This window comes from Rhinolophus sinicus, linkage group LG18 (genome assembly GCF_036562045.2).
Source record: "Rhinolophus sinicus isolate RSC01 linkage group LG18, ASM3656204v1, whole genome shotgun sequence".
NCBI lineage: Eukaryota > Metazoa > Chordata > Mammalia > Chiroptera > Rhinolophidae > Rhinolophus > Rhinolophus sinicus.
Genome location: NC_133767.1, coordinates 12,568,773 through 12,587,307, shown reverse-complemented (window position 1 = coordinate 12,587,307; position 18,535 = coordinate 12,568,773). Strand labels below are relative to the sequence as shown.

The 18,535-nt window shown below is 52.6% G+C and overlaps 1 protein-coding gene across 10 annotated transcripts; it reads right to left on the bottom strand.

Annotated features, from left to right (window-relative positions):
- Positions 1-1,349: 1,349 nt before the first annotated feature.
- Positions 1,350-18,508, bottom strand: ZNF500 (zinc finger protein 500). 10 transcript variants are annotated; one of them, XM_074322699.1, is made up of 6 exons: positions 18,441-18,508; positions 16,755-16,934; positions 12,940-13,044; positions 9,947-10,436; positions 7,746-7,929; positions 1,350-3,270 (listed from the first exon to the last, which is right to left on the bottom strand). In XM_074322699.1, the coding sequence occupies exons 4-6, from the start codon at positions 10,340-10,342 to the stop codon at positions 2,576-2,578; spliced, it is 1,275 nt and encodes a 424-aa protein (XP_074178800.1). In that variant the 5' UTR covers positions 10,343-10,436; positions 12,940-13,044; positions 16,755-16,934; positions 18,441-18,508; the 3' UTR covers positions 1,350-2,575. The 10 variants fall into 10 exon arrangements, with proteins under 10 accessions (XP_074178800.1, XP_074178801.1, XP_019612023.2 ...); XM_074322700.1 differs by lacking the exon at positions 12,940-13,044 and having other exon boundaries at positions 18,399-18,508; XM_019756464.2 differs by lacking the exon at positions 12,940-13,044.
- Positions 18,509-18,535: the final 27 nt, after the last annotated feature.

Sequence of the window (18,535 nt, the reverse complement as noted above, 5' to 3'; positions counted from 1 at the left end):
ACCACCTGAGCCACCGGGCCGGCCCCCAAATGGATTTTTGATTGAAATTTGATTTTTTTCTTTAGCCAAGACACAAAGGCACATATATATTCTAAGTTCCTTCCAAACTAAAGGTGGACTTGACCTTTAAAATAGAATACTGAATGTTCCAACACCTGAAACTGTTTCACAAGGTTATCCTTGTAGATAATCAGCCCACAGAAGGCACTCCCATCTCTCACCCTGTTACTTTGCAAGCATTATCCCCCACCCCACCCCCACTTTCACAATCCTTTCATAACTGTTCTCAGCCTTGCCGCTGCCAACAAGATGAAGCCCTCATCGGTGGCACCTGTTCTCTTCCCAATTTGTTTCCAAGATTTTGCTTCTCAGAGTCTCGGCGCCCCTCCGCTCTGTCCTGCCTGCCCCATGAAAAGAGTAGAAAAATCACCTGTGGTCCTCGCATATTGTAGGCTCAGGCAGCCCAGCAGGGTCCTTGGCACTTGGGCACCTGTTCCAGCATTCAGCTGAGGTCATCACTGGCTGCCATGCATTGAAGATGGGCAAGGGTGTCTTCCTATCCAGCCCTGCACCAGGCAAGACAGACCCTGCCTGGCCTCAGGAAACCAAGATCCAGGCCAAGACTCCACCTGACCTGGCCACAGGGGCCCCACCACCAGCCCCACTCCCAACAATGGTGTTTTCATTAGAAGCCAGAAGCAATGGGGGCTTCCACCAAGGCCACGGGAGGCCTTCCCGCAGGAGATGTGGCCAGGCTGCTGTTGCTTGGAGTTCCCAGGCCGTTCTACCTGCAGAGGTCCCACACCCTTAGTACTAGGGCACACGCAGTGTGGTCAGGGCTCAGGTGCTGGGCAGCCTACATGTGGCACACCTCCACCCGTGCTGCCAGCCTGTCAAGAGCAAAGGCCATTTTTTCCCCTTTAACCTCAATTCCCCCGTATCTACCCCTCTTAATGCCAGTTTTCATTTAGGATGATAGTTTTAGAAAATAAACTTTGTACCAAGTTCAACTCTGTGAATTAGTCAAAGCAAGCCAGGATGAGGCAGTGGGAGCTCAGACCTGGGTTCTGCCACCTGGACAGGTGCTCAAAGCCCTTGGGGCGTGAGTTTCCCCCATCTATAAAATCCTAATGTCATAGGACTGCGTGACAGAATATCACGGAACAGGCAGTTGATGGGCCCAGCTATCAGGCCAGGAAGACGCAGCCACCAACCTGGACCTGAGAAGTGAGCCGGGGGGCTCACGGCTGCGTGGGGGAGGCGGGTGGTTGGCAAAGCTGGCCTAGAAGGTAAAACCCTCCTTAAACCAGGTGGCCCCATTCTCCAGAGAACACACAGGACAGAGCATACAGGTCCAGAAGGGCTGACATTTATTAAGGGAGAAAAGCATGTCACACACCCTGGAACCTGAGTTGTATGAAAAGGTGAAAATAGTGATTGGGTGACACAATAGAATGGAGCGCCAGGAGCTGGCCTGAGGGCCAAAGCCACCGGGCCAGCCATGAGGACCGGCCACACTTCTGAATGGGATGTTCTGGAATCCAGTGGTTTCAGCAGCTGCCTCATGATGCCAGTGATGACCAAACTGAATAAGGACTCTATACCTATCCCCCCAGCCCCTCAGAAGATCATGGATGTGAACAAATCAGAGGCACGTCCACCTCAGAAAATAGAGTGGGGACAACCAAGGCTGGCCTGTGGCCTGGAACATGGCCCCCTGGGGCTGGAGCAGAGGCAGCCTGGACCCCTGCCCTGAGAAGAGGGCAGTCAAATCCCCAGGCTTCCTCAGGTTGGGGAGCTCAGGAGTCTCCAGGAAGCATCCCCACACCAGGCATGCATCCTACAGAACTGCTGGGGATCTCCGAAGGTAACCCCATGTCTTTGTTGACACCACTGGAATATAGGAAAAGCCCCCACAGGCTCCATTTTGAAAGTGTGGCAAGGTTGCAGGGGAAAGCTGGGGTACCGAATGCCACAGGCTACTGTTTCCCCTGCAGCGGCTTCCCCTGCAGTGGTTGAAGAGTGTGCCCCAAATTCACCTCAGAATGTAACCTTGTTTGGAAATAGGGTCATTGCAGATGTAATTAGTAACTAGGTCATTCTGGGGGGGGGGGTCCTTAAATCGAACGACTGTCCTTACAAGAGAAGAGGGCACAGAAGGAGATGGCCATGTGACAACAGAGGCAGAGACAGGAGTGATGCTGCCACAAGCCCAAGAGCAAGGACTTCTGACAACACCAGAAGCTGGAAGAGGCACAGGATGGTTCTCTATTAGAACTTTCAGAAGGAACCGCACTGCAGACACCTTGATTTTGGACTTGTGGTCTCTGGAACTGAAAGAATTTCTGTTGTAAGCCGCCCAGCGGTTGTCAGTTATATGGCAGCCCCAGGACCCTAATACACCTGCTGGGTGCCCAGCACTCCACCTGAAATGTCCCATTGCCGTGTTCTCACACTGGGCCCAGGGGAGCAAACGGAGTCGGTCTGAAGATGCCTGAAGGTCAGGGTTTCTGGTTCTGGAACAGAAACGGCTCGGGCAGCTTCATGAACTGTGACTGACTTCCGTGCATGGTGGTCAGGCTTTAGCCTCGGGGGCCTCCTGGAGCCTCGAGGGTCTGGGAGGCAGTTGCACCCCTGTGGCGTGGCTCAGCGGGCACATCTCGCCACTGTGGGTCCGCTGGTGTCTGTGGAGGTCAGTGCCCTGGCGGAAGCCCCGGCCACAGGCGGGACACGTGTAGGGCCTCTCTCCTGTGTGTGTCCTGCGGTGGGTACTTAAGTGCGAGCTGTTGCTGAAGCGCTTCCCGCACTCGGCACACTCGTAGGGCCGCTCCCCCGTGTGCACGCGGCGGTGGGTGACCAGGCTGGAGCTCTGGCTGAAGCGCTTCCCGCACTCGGCGCAGCGGTAGGGCTTCTCGCCTGTGTGGATCCGCTGGTGGGCGCCGAAGTTGGAGCGGTCGCTGAAGCCCTTCCCGCACACCAGGCACTGGTACGGCCGCTCCCCGGTGTGTGTGCGCTGGTGCTTGGTCAAGTGGGACTTTTTGCTAAAGCCTTTGCCACATTCAGGGCACATGTGCGGCTTTGCCACCCTTCGAGGACCCCCTCTTTCCAGAGGCCACTTGGGCCTGGTCAAGCCCCTGACTGGGGCCTGCCCCTGACGGGTGAGTGGGGGTCCGGGCCCCCTGGATTGCGCCGACAGCACTCGGTCCCACTCTGTTCTTGTGGGTGTGTCCTCCCTCGTGTCCTCTCCGTCCTCAAACTGCATCCCAAGGCCTGAGACAGAGAAAGCAGAATCCCTGAGGGCTACGCATGGGGAGGGGATAGGAAAGGGGAGCTTCTGATAAGAAAGAAGGCAAGGGGGTGGGCAGGAGGGTGGCGTCCCATCTGAGAAAAATGTCAGAGAGCCATGCTCTTCAAATCCCCCCTGAAAACACGGAGCAGGGAGTGTCAGCCAGACCCTGATGTGCGGTGCTAACACCACGGCCAGAGGCTGCCATAAACACAGGGCAGGAAACTCATTTAATTCTGGAAATGCCTGTGAGGTGGGTGCTGTTACTGTTCCATTTTACAGACAAGGAAAACGAGACATTAGGGAGGTTAGGGAACTTACCCTGAGTCACTCAGCTGGTAAGAGCCCATCGTCTGGGCTTGTGACCTCTAGGCCAGGGACTCTCACTGACGGAGGGCAGTGGTGCCCCTCAGGCCACACTCAGCAATGCCTGGAGACATTCTTAGTGTCAGGCTTGGGGCAGGAGTGTTGCCAGTGGCATTTAGTGGGTGAGGCCAGGGATGCTGGTGAGCACCCCGGGTGCCCAGATGGCCCCTAGAGCAGAGAATGATCCAGCCCTGATGCCAGCGGTGCCCAGGCAAAGACCCTGCTCTAGGCTGTTCTGGTTGGAGCAGGACCCGCAGGCCTGGGGTGCCAGCTGCTTGGCCTCCCACTCATATGCTTGGGGGCAGCCGCTGAGGCCCCTTTGCAGATCCAAGTTCAAGAGCCACTACCATGGTGACAAGAGCACAGAGCAAGTGGGCCCTGGAGTGGACCCGGGCTGTCCCTCCAGGCGGTGTGACGTTGGGCAAATGTCCTACTTTCCTTCCTTGTCTGCTACTCTGCAGCCCAAGGCAAACCCCACCTGGGGACCTTGGGGCATGAGGCATACTGGGGGGCTGGGGAGCAGAGCACCCTGAAAAGCTCAGTGGGCAGACACTGACCCAGCGAGAAGGGACAGAACCTCCTGTCACCCTGGGACACGTCCATGCTGAAACCGTCTACCGCAGACCCCCGGGCAGGCCCCTCTTGTCTCCACTTCCAGAAAGCAAACGTGGGCTTCAGCTCACGTTTACTGAGCCTCAATTCCTATATGTGCACAATTAGGATGATGGAACCACCTCCCTGACCTGCTGTCAGAATTTTAAAAAAGAACCGAGTCTGACCGAGGAGGTTACACACAGTCACCACAGGACCCGGCAATTCCATCCCCAGGTGTAGGCGCGAGACAGCTGCTGACAGGGTGACCCAGGGGGGAGTGTGTCTCTCATCTGTCCCACGCTCGGCCTAGGCTCCTTGCCCTCATATCCACCTCGGAGACTAGTTTCACTTGTGTGCCTGCGAGCAGTACATGGACCCAGCCTGATCTGGTACGACTCTCCTCCATTGAGGGGTTCCTTTTTGAGTCCCAAACCTTTCTTAAGGTCCCCTGTCTCCGCGTGCCTTTCCCTTAGGCAGGGGTCAGCACACTGGGGCCCAAGGGCCAATGCCTATCTTTCTGCCCACATTCTTTGTACTTTCTGCTCTCCATGGCTGCCTTCACACCAAGATGAGTAGTCACACCACAGACTGAGTAGTCACACCACAGACTGCAGAGCCCACGAACCTATTTACTATCTAGCCCTTTACAGAAAAAGTCTGCCGACTCCTGCTCTAAGGCCCTGAGATTGAACTCCACAAACATCACCGTCAACGTCTAAACCCCAGAAGAGGGGAGAATCTAATCTGGCACTTCCGTTTCCTTCAGGACTCCCTCACCGGAACCAGCACCTGCCACACACGTCCCTCGGCCCCAAGGCAGCACGAGGTGGGTACTGAAGGTCTCCTCCTTGACCCTGCCGGGCGTCCAGATGGGGCGTGGGAGCGGAGAGTCCTGCTTACGGGGAAAGAGGAGAGAGGATGTAATGTAGGCCCGGTGAGAACCAGGGGACTGCAACGTCCTTTTCTCTGTGAGAGCAAAAGGGCGTCAGAAAAGCATGATGCTCTGAAAGACCGAGGTGGGTGGTTATTTTGCTTCTGTGCAGAGACTGGTTCCTCTGAGGAGGGAAAAAGCAAGGAAACAGGGCCCAAGGCTTTCACTGGCTCTGGGAGGGAAACCCTAATGCCCCGGAGATCCAACCCCAATGGTGCAGAGTTTCATCACAACTCTTGGTGGCCAAGAGTTACAACCACCGTGGGAGACAGACACAGAACAGAAAGCACGGAGCGATGGTCCCGCCACAGCGCGCACAGCAAATGAGTGTTCTCCTTATACATGGCAGTAGAAAGGTTTCATTTTCATTCCTTCCACACACTTAGTTTAGAAAAAACGAGGCTGTAAAGGAAAGTATGTGATGGTTACTTTTCTGTTTCAGTGTGGCCAGGCTATGGTGCGGTTGTTTGGTTTAAACACCCATCTAGACACCGCTGTGGAGGTTACTTTGTAGATTAACATCTACGATCAGTTGGCTGGCGAGTAAACCCGGTTACTCTCCATACTGGGATGGGCCTCATGTAATGAGGTGAAGGCCTTAAGAGCAAAATGAGGTTTTCCAGAGAAGGAATTCGGCCTCAAGACTGCAACATAGAAATCCCCCCCCGGGGTTTCCAGCCAGCTGGCCCGCCCTGCAGATTTCGGACTTGCCAGCCTCTATAATCACGTGAGCCAATTCCTTAAAATACATCTCTTTACACACACAGACACACGTACCCTATTAGTTCTGTTTCTCTGCAGAACCCCAAGTGATACAAAACAGCACCTCAATTCCTTTAGAAAACGTTTTAGGGAGTGAGTGGGTGACAGTCGCAGGATGAGCCGAGTGGGAAGAGCAGAAGAGACAGTGGTGGGTGGTGGGCTGGGTGGGTAAGGACAGGCCGTGGATGGCCATGGCCGTGCCAAGAGCAGCTCTGCCCGTGGGGGCTGAAGGTGGCACAGAAGATGAAGGGAAACTGGACCAACTGTGTGGGTGAAGGCGCAAAAGAAGAAATCCAGGACAGCTCTGGTCATCTGCCCGGGACGTGGCGAGCAGCCACACTCCCCCCACTGCAGCTGCGTCACTGACGACGACACATCAGCAGCCCTGGCTTTGCAGGTTGTATGCAGCTGGCTGCCAAGGGAGGGCCCCTGGCCCACTGAACCATCCCCTGGGCATGAGTTCCTATTTTTAACACGCTCCCCATTGATTCCTTGTGCCACTAGTTTGAGAACTGCTGGACTGGCTCCTGTAGGCTGTGGGGAGCCAGGGAAGGTGCTGAGTGGGGAGGTGGCCTGGGTCTCAGGTCCTGGAGGCCAACACACACCTTTGGGGAAATGCTAGGCCAGCCACAGCCAGCCTCACGCAAGGAGCCACCCTCCCTGGGACTGGCCCACACCAGACACCTCATGGTTTCTGGTGGGGAGCGGCCAGGGTCTCCCCACGTTACCCTCACTCTCAGGCAGTACATCCCAGCTACGGTCCAACTGAGCCGGGTCCAGGGACCCCCCCTCCGGGACAGCACTGTCGCCCAGCACTCTGCCCGTTGCCGCAGGGCCGCAGGCAGTGTGGACAGAGCAGCCACTGGGGCCCACGCCCCTCGGGGACAGGGGTTAGCACGCCCTACCTCAGCTCAAGCATCCCTGGGACGCAAACGGGGTGACTGGAAGACTTCGGGATGGCTCTAGGCCAGCGGTTCCCAAAGCTAGCACCAGACTGCTCTGGGGAGCATGACTACAACCCAAGCAAAAATACATGCTTTACAAAAAAAATGAAGTAAAACCCAAGCAAACAATGTCCAGAAGCAATAAGTCCATAGACAGAGGATCTGTGGTTGCCAAGGGAGGAGGGTGGGGGTGGGGAGTATTTTGGGGAGTGATAAAAACGTTCTAAAATTGTAATGACGACCGTACAACTCTGTAAATATACTAAATGCTGCACACTTTAAATGGGTGAATTGTGTATCTTCGAATTATATTTCAATAATGCTGTTATTTAAATACTACTCCAGCTCAGGGCTGGGAGAGGAATCTGTATTTTTACTTAGAGTCCCAAGAGACTCTAACACCCAGCTGGGCGTCAGCAATTGCCCTAGCTCTCTATTGGACCCCAGAATCCTCCAGGACAGGCCTAGTACTCAGGTGGCATCTGAGAAATAGCAAGATGGTTCCCAGGAGACAAGGGTCACTCCAGGGGAAAGCACCTGTGAAACCCGAGGACCTGGCCATGGGAGAGAAGTGTCCCCAGGAATGCCAGCTCACCTGGGACCAGCTGAAAGGAAGGACGTGGCCGGTGCTGCTGGCTCCTGGTGCTGGAAGGCCACTGGGCCTAGAGAAAGAGCACAGTCACCAGCGACGCGCACGGCCCACTGCGAAGGCCGGGCCAGGAGCAGCTGCTCCCCACCTGTGCTCCGCTCCCCCTGGAAGCCTGTCCCTGCTGCACGCACACAGGCCTCAACCGCCTGTGACACGCCTTTCCCTCCACCCTCCCCTGCAGGGCTGCTTTCCTCAGGAGGGGAGGCTACTCACCTCTCTTTGGCCAGAGCAGGGGTCCTCTCTTGGGTCTGTGGCTCAGCTGGGCTGGGGGCTGCTGCCTGGAGCACCGAGCCCCTTCCTCTAGGGACAGCTCCTCCGGCTGGGCCTCTGCCTGGCATTTCAAAGACTGTCCCCCCGTCCGGTGGGGCACTGCGTCATCAGAGAGCATCTCAGGGCCCTGCACACAGACGGAGCACTGCCAATTAGCTCCCAAGTCGGGGAGACCCAAAGCGTTCCCAACCCCTCTTGTCGTGGGCACCCCTGGCCATCCTCACCAACAGGGCAGCCCCACTGTGACTAATTGTACCCTGGGCCCTCCACATGCCACACAGCCCCCCCTCCAGCCAGCTCCCAGAGAGAAGGAGTATGAGCCAGGACAAAGGGAGGTCTGCTTCCCCGAGTGACATTCCATGGTGTCTCCCCACCACACGACTACCCTCATACCCTGGTGCTCCCAACAGACCCCAGGGCCAGAAGGGCCCTGAATCTGAGCTTATTTTGGAAGTTGGCATTTCTGCATTTGCTAAATTTTAAAAATCATCTACAGGAGCTCTAGGATAACCTAATTCCTAATTCCAGAGGAGGTTAAACTGGACGAACTTGAGTCTCAGAGTTCACCGAGCTCTGAAACAGTCCATAGGATATGAGACATTCCCAGCGAACTGTAAAACCAGCGCTGGGGACCCTATCCTACGCTCACTCTTGTCCAACATTCCACAACTCTGACAGGAGACAGTCCCCAGAGGTTCCAGGGGTACACAGTGACGGAGGGAAAGCATGCCAGGAACCCCAAACACCCAGGCTGGAGGGGCTGGGAAGGGAGCTTGTGTTCTTATTGGTCACCATGATAGCAGGAGTTGGTTACTGCACTCAACCCACAGTCAAGTTTTGGGGGGATGTGTCTGTCCTGCTGGATGCAAAAGAACAGCAGTGGGTGGCCAAGGCACTGCCACAGGAAGAAAGGTGACCTGTCAGCATTTGCCAAATATCTAATCTGGGCATGGCCCTGAAAAATGAATTAAAATAGCAGATAAAATGACCTCCCCCCCATCTTAATTAGTTTTGTGAGTAAAAGCAGGAGAAATTTGTAGCAGACTTCCTACTCCCCAAATCTTGTTAGGAGTTGGAGCGTGCTCTAGAGTGACACTGTCTATAGAACGTTTCAGATGATGGAAGTGTCCTATATCCACTCTGGCCACTAGCCACGTATGTGATGACCGAGCTCTTGGAATGTGGCAGGTATGACCTGGGAACTACACTTTCAATTTTATTTCATAGGTCACATGTGTCTGGGAGCTACTGTTTTGGACAGTACAGATCGAGAGAGACTGGGCAACATCTGGGGGCGCTCACCAGGGCACCCACAAGCCCCTGGTCTTTCTTCCCAGCGCCCCCCTCTCTGTCGGGATCTCTTCAACTCTCGAGGTGCTGCCTGGGAAGGTCTCCAACCTCCCTCCCATCACAACCTGTGTCTGGGGCCGGCCTGGTGGCTCAGGTGGTTAAAGCTCCATGCTCCTAACTCCAAAGGCTGCCGGTTCGATTCCCACATGGGCCAGTGGGCTCTCAACCACAAGGTTGCCAGTTCAATTCCTCGAGTCCCGCAAGTGATGGTGGGGAGCGCCCCCTGCAACTAAGATTGAACACGGCACCTTGAGCTGAGCAGCCGCTGAGCTCCCGGATGGCTCAGTTGGTTGGAGCGCATCCTCTCAACCACAAGGTTGCCGGTTCGACTCCCGCAAGGAGTTGCCCCCTGCAACTGGAAAACGGCAACTGGCCCTGGAGCTGAGCTGCGCCCTCCACAACTAAGACTGAAAGGACAACTTGACTTGGAAAAAAATCCTGGAAGTACACACTGTTCCCCAATAAAAAGTCCTGTTCCCCTTCCCCAATAAAAAAAATCTTTAAAACAAAACAAAAACACCTGTATACTGGAACATCCATACATGTATACTGGAATGGTGTAAACAAATCAGTCCACGCTACTTAGAAAGGGCTAGCGGGCTATATATGGTTAATCAACAGGGGACACCCACTGGCCAAGGCTGAGAAACTCTTCAGTTGCCTTCTTCCATGCAGAGTCCAGGCGGCCCCACGTCCTCCAGATGACCACGGCTGGCCACGGCTCTAGAGCCCAAAGAATCTCCAAATGCAGGGCTCATTTCCTCACCTCAGGGCCGAAACGCCCCCCACCTCACCCTCTGTTTCCTGGGCTCCCGCTGCAGCCCTTCCACGAGGACCACGGCCTCCTCACCGCTCTCGGGCTGCCGCTCCCGCACCCGGGCCTGCATCTCCCCGGGCAGCACGCTCAGGAACTGCTCCAGCACCAGCAGCTCCAGGATCTGCTCCTTGGTGCGCAGCTCCGGCCGCAGCCAGTGGCAGCAGAGCTCCCGGAGCCGGCTCAGGGCCTCCCGGGGTCCAGCCACCTCCTGGTAGCAGAAGAGCCGGAAGCGCTGGCGGCAGGTCTCAGGGCTGGGGTTTTCTGCCTCCGGGGAGGGTTCCTCTTCCCAGTGGAAGTCGTTTTCCACCTTCACAATCAGGATCTCATCCTGCTCCAAGGGTGGTGGGGGCTGGAGGCCCGGGGCGGTTGCCATTGTTCCAAGTGGGCCTTGTTCCTTCTCAGACCTTAGGGGTCAACTCTGTCTTTCCTTATACCCCTGGCCAGACACTGAGGAGTTCTTCAGGGATCTGTGGACAGATGATAACATCATTTTGGGTGCAGCACTGGAGCTGGATAAGCTTCTACATCCATAAGCCACCGCCTTGGCCCCAGGGCCAACTCACCCTCATTGGCAAAAAGAAAGGATTGAAGTCGATTAATTTATCTCTGCTACTAACTCCCTGCTAATTCCCAGGCAAACCACTTAACCTCTCTAGGCTTCAGTTTCCTCATTTAAAAAGATGGTGATATCATCCATACACAGGCTGCTGAGAGAACGAAACGAGAAGGATGTTTGGAAATAGTTTGTTACCGTGCGAAAACGGTCCAGCTGCTCGCCCCACAAAAACCAAAACTGGAGAAGCCAGGTGGGTGGAAAAAAAGCAGGTGTATTCAAAACGCCAGCTTTCTGGGAGGATGGTGGCCCCCTGTCCAAACACTGTCCCCTTCCTTCCAGCATGGCCAAAATGTTTTACAGGGAGTTAAGGAGAGGCTGAACTAAGGGAAAGAATTTGGTCAGGCAATTCCTGCCAAAAAGGCGCTTCCCAGAGACTGGTTGGTTTCGGGATGAGAGTGGATTATGCAGATGTAAAAACTTCTTTCAAGTCTTTCGAGCCAGGTATGCACACCGTCTGAAGTCAACAGAGCCTTTGAAACTTGGTACGCATAGTAAACAGAGTCATTAAGGTTTGGCGGGAGGAGAGGGAAGCAAAGCAAAGAACAACTTTGAAAACACCCCAAGATAAACTACACTGTTAATCGAATTACAGTAAAGGTTTAAATCTCAAAATAGAAAACATAGTGCCACCGTTAGAAATTCAGCGCAGTGCCTGGCACCGGTCAGAGCTCCAGAAACTTTTCAGTACAATTGGCCCTTCGGAAAGATGGTGAGAAGCAGAGCCCCGCCAGCCCAGGACGACTTAGATTCTGTGTCAACCTGACCCCCCGATTTCGAGCTTGGGGAGCAAGCCCCTTCGTGGGCCCCCGAGTAGATAGTCACCAGGGCGGTCCCTCCAGCTCCATGGTCCTGGGAGGGTTGGGACTCCGCGGGCGGGATGCTTTTCGGGCTCTTCCCTTCAGGGCTCAGAGAATGAGGGGTGGCTGGGGCCGGGGCACGAACCCGGGCTTTGGAAACGCGCCGTGGGCAGGAAGCCTGAACACGCCCCCGCGCCCCCGCACTCACCCGTGGCGCTGCGGGCCCGGGGATGCTCCGGGCGCAGCCGGGACCGGCCGGGATGAGAGCGTGACCGCGGCGCAGGGGCTTCGGCGGGCTGGCCGGCCCCGGACGCTGGTCAGCAGGCAGAGGACCCCAGGACGCAGGCCGAAGACGGGTGCGGGCAGGCCATTGGCTGAGCGGGCTGTCGGTGGCGATGAGGCCACGTAGGCGGGCCCCCGAGATGCACTTTGTGTCACGTAGTACGGAACCCCCGACTGACCCGCTAAGAGTGTGGGAGCGAGGCCGCGAAGGTGGGCCCGCGGGAAGCATTGTGGGTAACGTAGTCCTCCCCCACACGTACCTGCAGTGAGCATGCGCGAACGCTCGGAGGCTCCGCAGATTCTGGGCCAGTTTTCCTGCCGCCTTTCCATACCCACGCTCTCTCGGCTTGAGAAAATCCACGGTGAAGGGATCTTGGAAATTTACTTTTTTACTTACATAGCACTTTGTATGTGCCAGGCTCTGTTCTAAGCGCTTGGCAATTATAATCGGGTTCACCCGTTGAAACCACCCTAGGAGGTAGGTACTGTTATTCCTATTTTATAGACTCGGAAACGGAGGCACAGAGAAGTTCAGTGACCTGCCCAAGGTCACACATTGAAGTAAGTGCAGAGCTGGGTGAAGTTGGAAGCCAGGCATCTATCCTAGTCCAACCCCTTAATTTTAGAGACTGGAAAATGACGACCCAGAAAGTTACTTGCTGGGGCTTCTTGATTATCAATTGCTTATTTCTTTCATTTATTAACCAACAAATATTTATTGGGCTCCAGTTTGTGCCAAGCAGGCACTATGAACAGGTGGTGACTTAATGTTCCCTGGTGTCTCGATGGAGCCTGGGGGAGGGGTCTGCACCTGGAGGCAAGCAGGTAAAGGGTCTCCATGAGGCTTGTGTGTCTAGCATGTGGTCAGTGTCCCTAAACATCATCACTGACCCAGGCTATTCCTGAGTCCTTCAGCTGTGGCATCCCCAGACCTAGTGCCTTTCTCCACCTTCCCACCAGCCTGCTTTCTTTTCTTCCACTCCTACTCTCCATTCTCTCATGTTTCATCCCTGCCCCTCCCCCCGCACACACAGCTGATATCTAATTTTTACTGTGAGGCAGAACAGACACTAGGTTGCCAATGACAGATTTCTAGAGACTGCATCTCCCTGTGTGGGAGGCATCTTTAAGAGTAGACGTCAGATTTGGGGACTGCCCCAAGCCCCTACAGCCTTGTGGTGGGACCTGAAGAAAGGCTGGCCCATGTATGCCTCAGTTTCTCCTTAGAACACCCAACTGCGGGTCAGGAAAGTTGGAATCTTAGAATGAACTCACTCCCCCTGGTTGTGGGTGTGCTTGCTGCTGGCGGCGGACCAAGGGGTGGAGCTGTTCAGAGGACTGGTGCTGAAGTCCAATACAAGAGGCCTGCCGTTCCATCTGCTTCAGAAGGGTGTGGAAAGAGATCATTTGGACAAGTCACAGATAGGTATGTGTGGGAGGAAGATGAGAGCATGGACAAAAGTGGGGGTGGGAAAAGGAGGAAAATGGAAGAGGTTGAACCTGCTCTGAGGGAACAGCAGGTTCTATAGGACTGGACGACCAAGATCTGATTGCAGGACATGCTGGGCTCTGTCTACAGGGACAGACAGGTGTGGGAACACCAGCATTTTCAAAACTGCCCCACACTTTTCCATTTCTAACTGCCTCCTGGTTAGCTGTGGGGCTCCTGCCTTCCATCTCTTGCCATCTTCTCTTCAAAGCTGGATGTACACAAGTTAGCAAGTCTATGTAGTGACCATGCCCTGGCTAATTTACAATTTTGGTCCTTTACTATTGGGGCAGTTTTCAGAGACTACAACCAACAGGGATTTAAAGGCTAAATTTCTACTTTGCCCAGGATTTCCATCTTAATTCTATTTGGGGGAGGGGGACACAAACATTCAGTCCATAACAAATATAAACCAGGATGAATTTGGGCTTCCATCAATGCGCATCCAAACCAGTGTTTCAAATCCTGGCTCCACCATTAACTGGGTAAGCCTTACCTTTGCCTCATCGGTAAAGTGGTGACTGTCACAGCTCCAACTTTAGAGCTGACAGATAGGATTAGATAAGATTCTGTTTGCAAAGCACCTGTGACAATGTCCAGCATGTAACAGATGCTCCCTAAACATCGGCTCTAGCTTCCTGACTTGCAACCTCACTGGGATGAAGTCTGCGGGTCTCAGTTTGTAGATCTTGGACTCCGTGGAGTTCCTGTAAGAGGTCCACAGCTCCATTAAGGCCCCAAGCATTGTTTATAGTCTGAATGAAAAGTATTTACAGTTATACACACATATCACTATTTATATTTATACTTATAAATGTAGTTTGTTTTCAGTGTTTATGGAGTCCACAAAACAGTTTGAATGAAAGGGGCAGCTTCATACTCACGGAAGTTTGTAAACAACTAGGCAGCAGCACACATATATCCTCCTCTGAAGACAGAGGGGACAATTCTCACTGATGGTGAAGTTCCATGATACATACTAGGCGTTGATTCAGCTCACATTCACTCTTATTTAATTATGGCTGGGGAAAAAATGGTCTGAGATCAAGCACTCTAAAAATCTGACTCATTTTGGTAGCAACTTCCCAATGTCCAAATGGCTGACTACCAACTTTTCATTAAGAGTCAAATAGTTTAGCTAATCGATGAAGTTATCTAGGAGAGTCATCAGAGAGCTACCATGACCCAAAACGGATATATGTGGGTGTTTTATTACACTTTGTCTAAAGCCTCCATGAGCTAATAAAAGCTAATGTTTTTAAAGCATTTCCTAAGTCCATGGGATTGTGTTTTTACTGGGCTATTTAAATCCTTACAATGACTCTCTCGTGTAGGTATCATGACCCACGTTTTAGATGAGTAAACCGGCTCAGAGAGGTACATAGCCCTGCCCAAGGCCACACAGCTAGAAAAGTGGGAGAGCCAAGACCAACTCAGGCAGGCCCACTCCAGAGCCTGCTGTCCCAAGTAGTCTCCTAAAGGCACACCTGAACACTCGCCAGGTAACTGATGTCCGGCCTTGGCATAAACATCCAAACTGTTTCTCAGAAGACTCTAGTCCTGTCCCAAGATTCTCCTGTGAGGTGGCCACTCAGGGCCATCATGCCCCCCTCTGATTTTCTAGACAGTAGGTAAATTTGCTTGGCACATAGGAGGTGCTCAGTAAATATGTGCTGAGTGACTGAATAAATGAATAGCTGGAATTTGTTCAGGCACTGAACTCTGCTGCCTGACATTATGACACACTTGATTCTGATAATAACATAAACGGGGATAAATAGTACCTACGCCCCAAAGGATACTTACCAGGATTAAATGATACAGTACATTAAAATACTTTGCTCTAGGATGAAACATAGATGCACTCAGTAAACATTAGTTGTTTTGCTATTAATATTATTTCCATTAACAGAAAGAATGCGGGATAAGGGCATTTGCTGTGCAATGCTGTGAAATAGCCTTGGTGTCTGATGTGGTTTGGTCCCACTATTAAAATTTAGACGGATGAGAGGATACATCAATTAATAGGGAGGCAGGAGATACCCATTGTTTACACCTTGAACCACCCAGCATTTGAAACTTTATCTGTCTTTTTCCTACAGCCAGCAAGTCAAATGAGAAGCAGATGGGTAAGGACAGACTTACAAAGCCGGACAATTCCTCCAAGGAAGAATGGCCTCCAGGATGAAAACACTGTGGAGAAAGACTGGAGTCTGGAGGGAGAAGGGGATTCAAGGACCACGAGACATGCTTGGAAATTCTTCTCTGTGGGCATGACATCTGCTAAACTCTCTTGCTTGCTGTCAGTCCAGACATAGCTCAGATTGGGGTAAAGATTCACACACTTCTCTTGGGAACAAAACAGTGTCTTAATTGGCTTGGGCTGCCATAACGAAATACCACAGACGGGGTGCTGAACCAACAGACATTTATTTCTTACAGTTACGGAGGCTGGAAGTCCCAGATCAAGGTGCCAGTGGATTTGGTTCCTCCTGGTGAGATCTCCCTTCCTGGTTTGTAGATGGCCACTTTCACTGTGTCCTCACATGGTGGAAAGATACAGTAATGTCTCTCTTCCTCTTCCTAGTAAGGCCACAGACCTATTGGCTTGGGTCCCCACCTGTATCACCTCTTTTCACCTTAATCACCTCCTACAGACCCTACCTCCAGATATAGTCACATTGCAGGATAGGGCTTCAACATGAGTTTTGGAGGGACACGATTCAGTCCATAGCACATAGCCAGACCCACAAATACCACCAGTCCCTGGAATGACACAAAATTCTCCTCAGACCACCACGTACTCCAAACCTGGGGTCGTGTGCTCACACACCCACAAGGACCAGGGAGGAAGGCAAGACTGGGCTTTCGACACAGACACACTTTGTTTGTACACCGAACATTCTGGCATAGTCTCGCTTTCCATAAAGACATGCTCTCTTCCCATTTTTCTTGAAACACGTGTCCCTCTCGGTTATTCTTTTGTGTTACCACATGAGAGTGAAGTGAGTATGGAGAACTTCTACCTCAAGAAACACAGCAGTGCCAGCATAATGACAGATAGCTGCTGATGCAAGACCTGTGTCAGGGACACAGGAAGTAGTGGGGGATGCAGGCCCCACACTACCAGCCAGTCTGATTGTTCCCCAGAAACCATATATCTGGATGTTTAGGTGAAAACTTTTGAATGTAGATTTAAAATGTTGTTAATTCAGGGTGGCCGGTTAGCTCAGTTGGTTAGAGCGCGATCTTAACAACAAGGTTGCCAGTTCGATCCCCACATGGGCCACTGTGAGCTGTGCCCTCCACAACTAGATTGAAACAACTACTTGACTTGGAGCTGACGGGTCCCAGAAAAACACCCTTAAATAAATAAAAGTGTTAAAAAAAATTGGTGTTAATCCTGTTTCAGATAAACAAAATACATCAACACATTTCTGGGCTGAGTCTGGCACACACAGACAAGGGTTTATACACAGACATAAAAAATGATACAGGTGGTGACAATGCAATGACGCAAAACTCAGCAGGGCGAGGAGAGAGAGTGATGCACTTGCTCTTTTAGCTGGAGACTATTTCGACAAAAGGACCATTCATTCACCTGGGCTCTGCCTCACAGAGGGAAGGCAGCATATTCTTGGCTTCAATACTTTCTTCAAAGGCTTGCTTCGGCAGCCCAGGAGGCCAGAGATACGCGATGAGAAATAGTCACAGGTAAAATGACCAGCTTCCCCCTTAAAAAAATCTGCTGCGGGCTGAAGCCAACATGCAGAGAGCCAGCCTGTGAGAGAGACAGAGACAGATCGACAGAGAGAGAGGTACAACTGAGGAATAGGCTTCTCAACCACTGCTAAAGAAGAAAAAATTATTCATGCCACTTGTTAAAGAATGATTTGTCCACGACCACAGACATAGGTGTAGGGACCACTGCAATGGGATTTTGCAGTGGAGAGATCGGGTTCAATTCTGAGACCAAGGAAAAGCCTACATTTATCGCAGGGGAGGGAGTAAGGATTCGTAAGAGGAAACATCAGGGGGCAGAGGGGATTCTTGCTGAAGGCAGGCCACGGTCATTAGACATCACCTGAGGGGTGCCGGAGGTTGAGGAACCCAATCCAATATTCAGGGTGGGGTGTTTCGGCTAAACTGATGCTTGCTAAAATTGGACAATGTAGACATGAACCTGGAAGCCCAAAAGTCAGGGCCTAGTAGAGAAGAGAGTTCAGAGGAGCCTGCGTAGCGTTTGGTCAAGAAGATAATCTTTGCGACCACTTCCAGGATAAACAGGCTCCCTATCCCTGACAGGAAAACTGTTCTGGAGAAGACGGAAGTGCCCTGTGGAGTTCTCATTTCTAAAGGCAGAAGTTGTTCAGGGTAAGGCTGCAAAAGACATGCCAAGTGCCTTTGCCTACCGTGTTTCCCCAAAAATAAGACCTAGCCGGACCATCAGCTTTAAAGCATCCTTTGGAGCAAAAATTAATGTAAGACCCAGTCTTATTTTACTATAAGACCCGGTCCAATATAATATAGTATAAGACCCGGTCTTATAGTAAAATAAGACTGGGTATTATATTAATTTTTGCTCCAAAGACGCATTAGAGCTGATTGTCCGGCTAGGTCTTATTTTCAGGGAAACACGGTACCTTCTGTCTAGGTGCTAAAGCCTCCCAGGCCAAGGTGTAGCCCTCTCTCCCCAGGCCCCCAACAACCTCCAGCCCCAAACAGTCCTTGTTCTGGCTGCTTCTTTCTAAATAATAACAGCCACCAATTCCTAAGCGCCAGGCAACAGACATTTGCACTCCGTTTGTTCCTAATTTAGTAATAACAGAGGTACTGTGATGATCTCTACAGGTTAAAAACACAAAACCTGAAGCTCTGAGTTTTAAGTACTGAACCCAAGGAGGGTCACATAGTTAGGAAGTGACAGATATGGGGCTGGAACCCACATCTTTGATGCCAGAACCCCAGCTCCTAAGTACCAGGTTAAAGCACCCCAGCCCGTGATAACAATAACCCAGGTATTGGAAGGCGGGACTCAGTGGCTATACCCGATTCTCCTTGTCTAACTCGCTCCGTCGAGTCTGCCTGTCTGGGGCATGCCCGGGACCCCACAGCCAACAGGCCAGGAAGGGGAGGCAGTGTCGGTTCGAGTCCCTCCACTGCCCCGGTGGCTGCGACCGCGCGCGAGTCGCCTCCCCTCCCGGAGCTTCAATGTCTGCCACGGGGAAAGAGCCCCAGCGCAAACCTAGCTCGGATTCCCTGCTGCCAACAGTCCCCGCACAGTCACCTCGATTATCTCGCGCGTCTTTCCCAAAAACTCGCGCGAGGGCCGTGCCCGCGGGAAGCAGAAATTACCTGCGCCAGAGCCGCGGAGCAGGCAGG

Excerpts from the sequence above, each read along its gene's own strand:
- ZNF500 (XM_074322702.1), bottom strand. The coding sequence starts at position 10,342 with ATGGCAACCGCCCCGGGCCTCCAGCCCCCACCACCCTTGGAGCAGGAT. Across the intron at positions 7,546-7,745 it reads CCTGCTCTGGCCAAAGAGAG|GCCCAGTGGCCTTCCAGCAC; the intron begins GTGAGTAGCCTC and ends CTCTTTCTCTAG. Across the intron at positions 3,271-6,667 it reads TGTACTGCCTGAGAGTGAGG|GCCTTGGGATGCAGTTTGAG; the intron begins GTAACGTGGGGA and ends TCTCTGTCTCAG.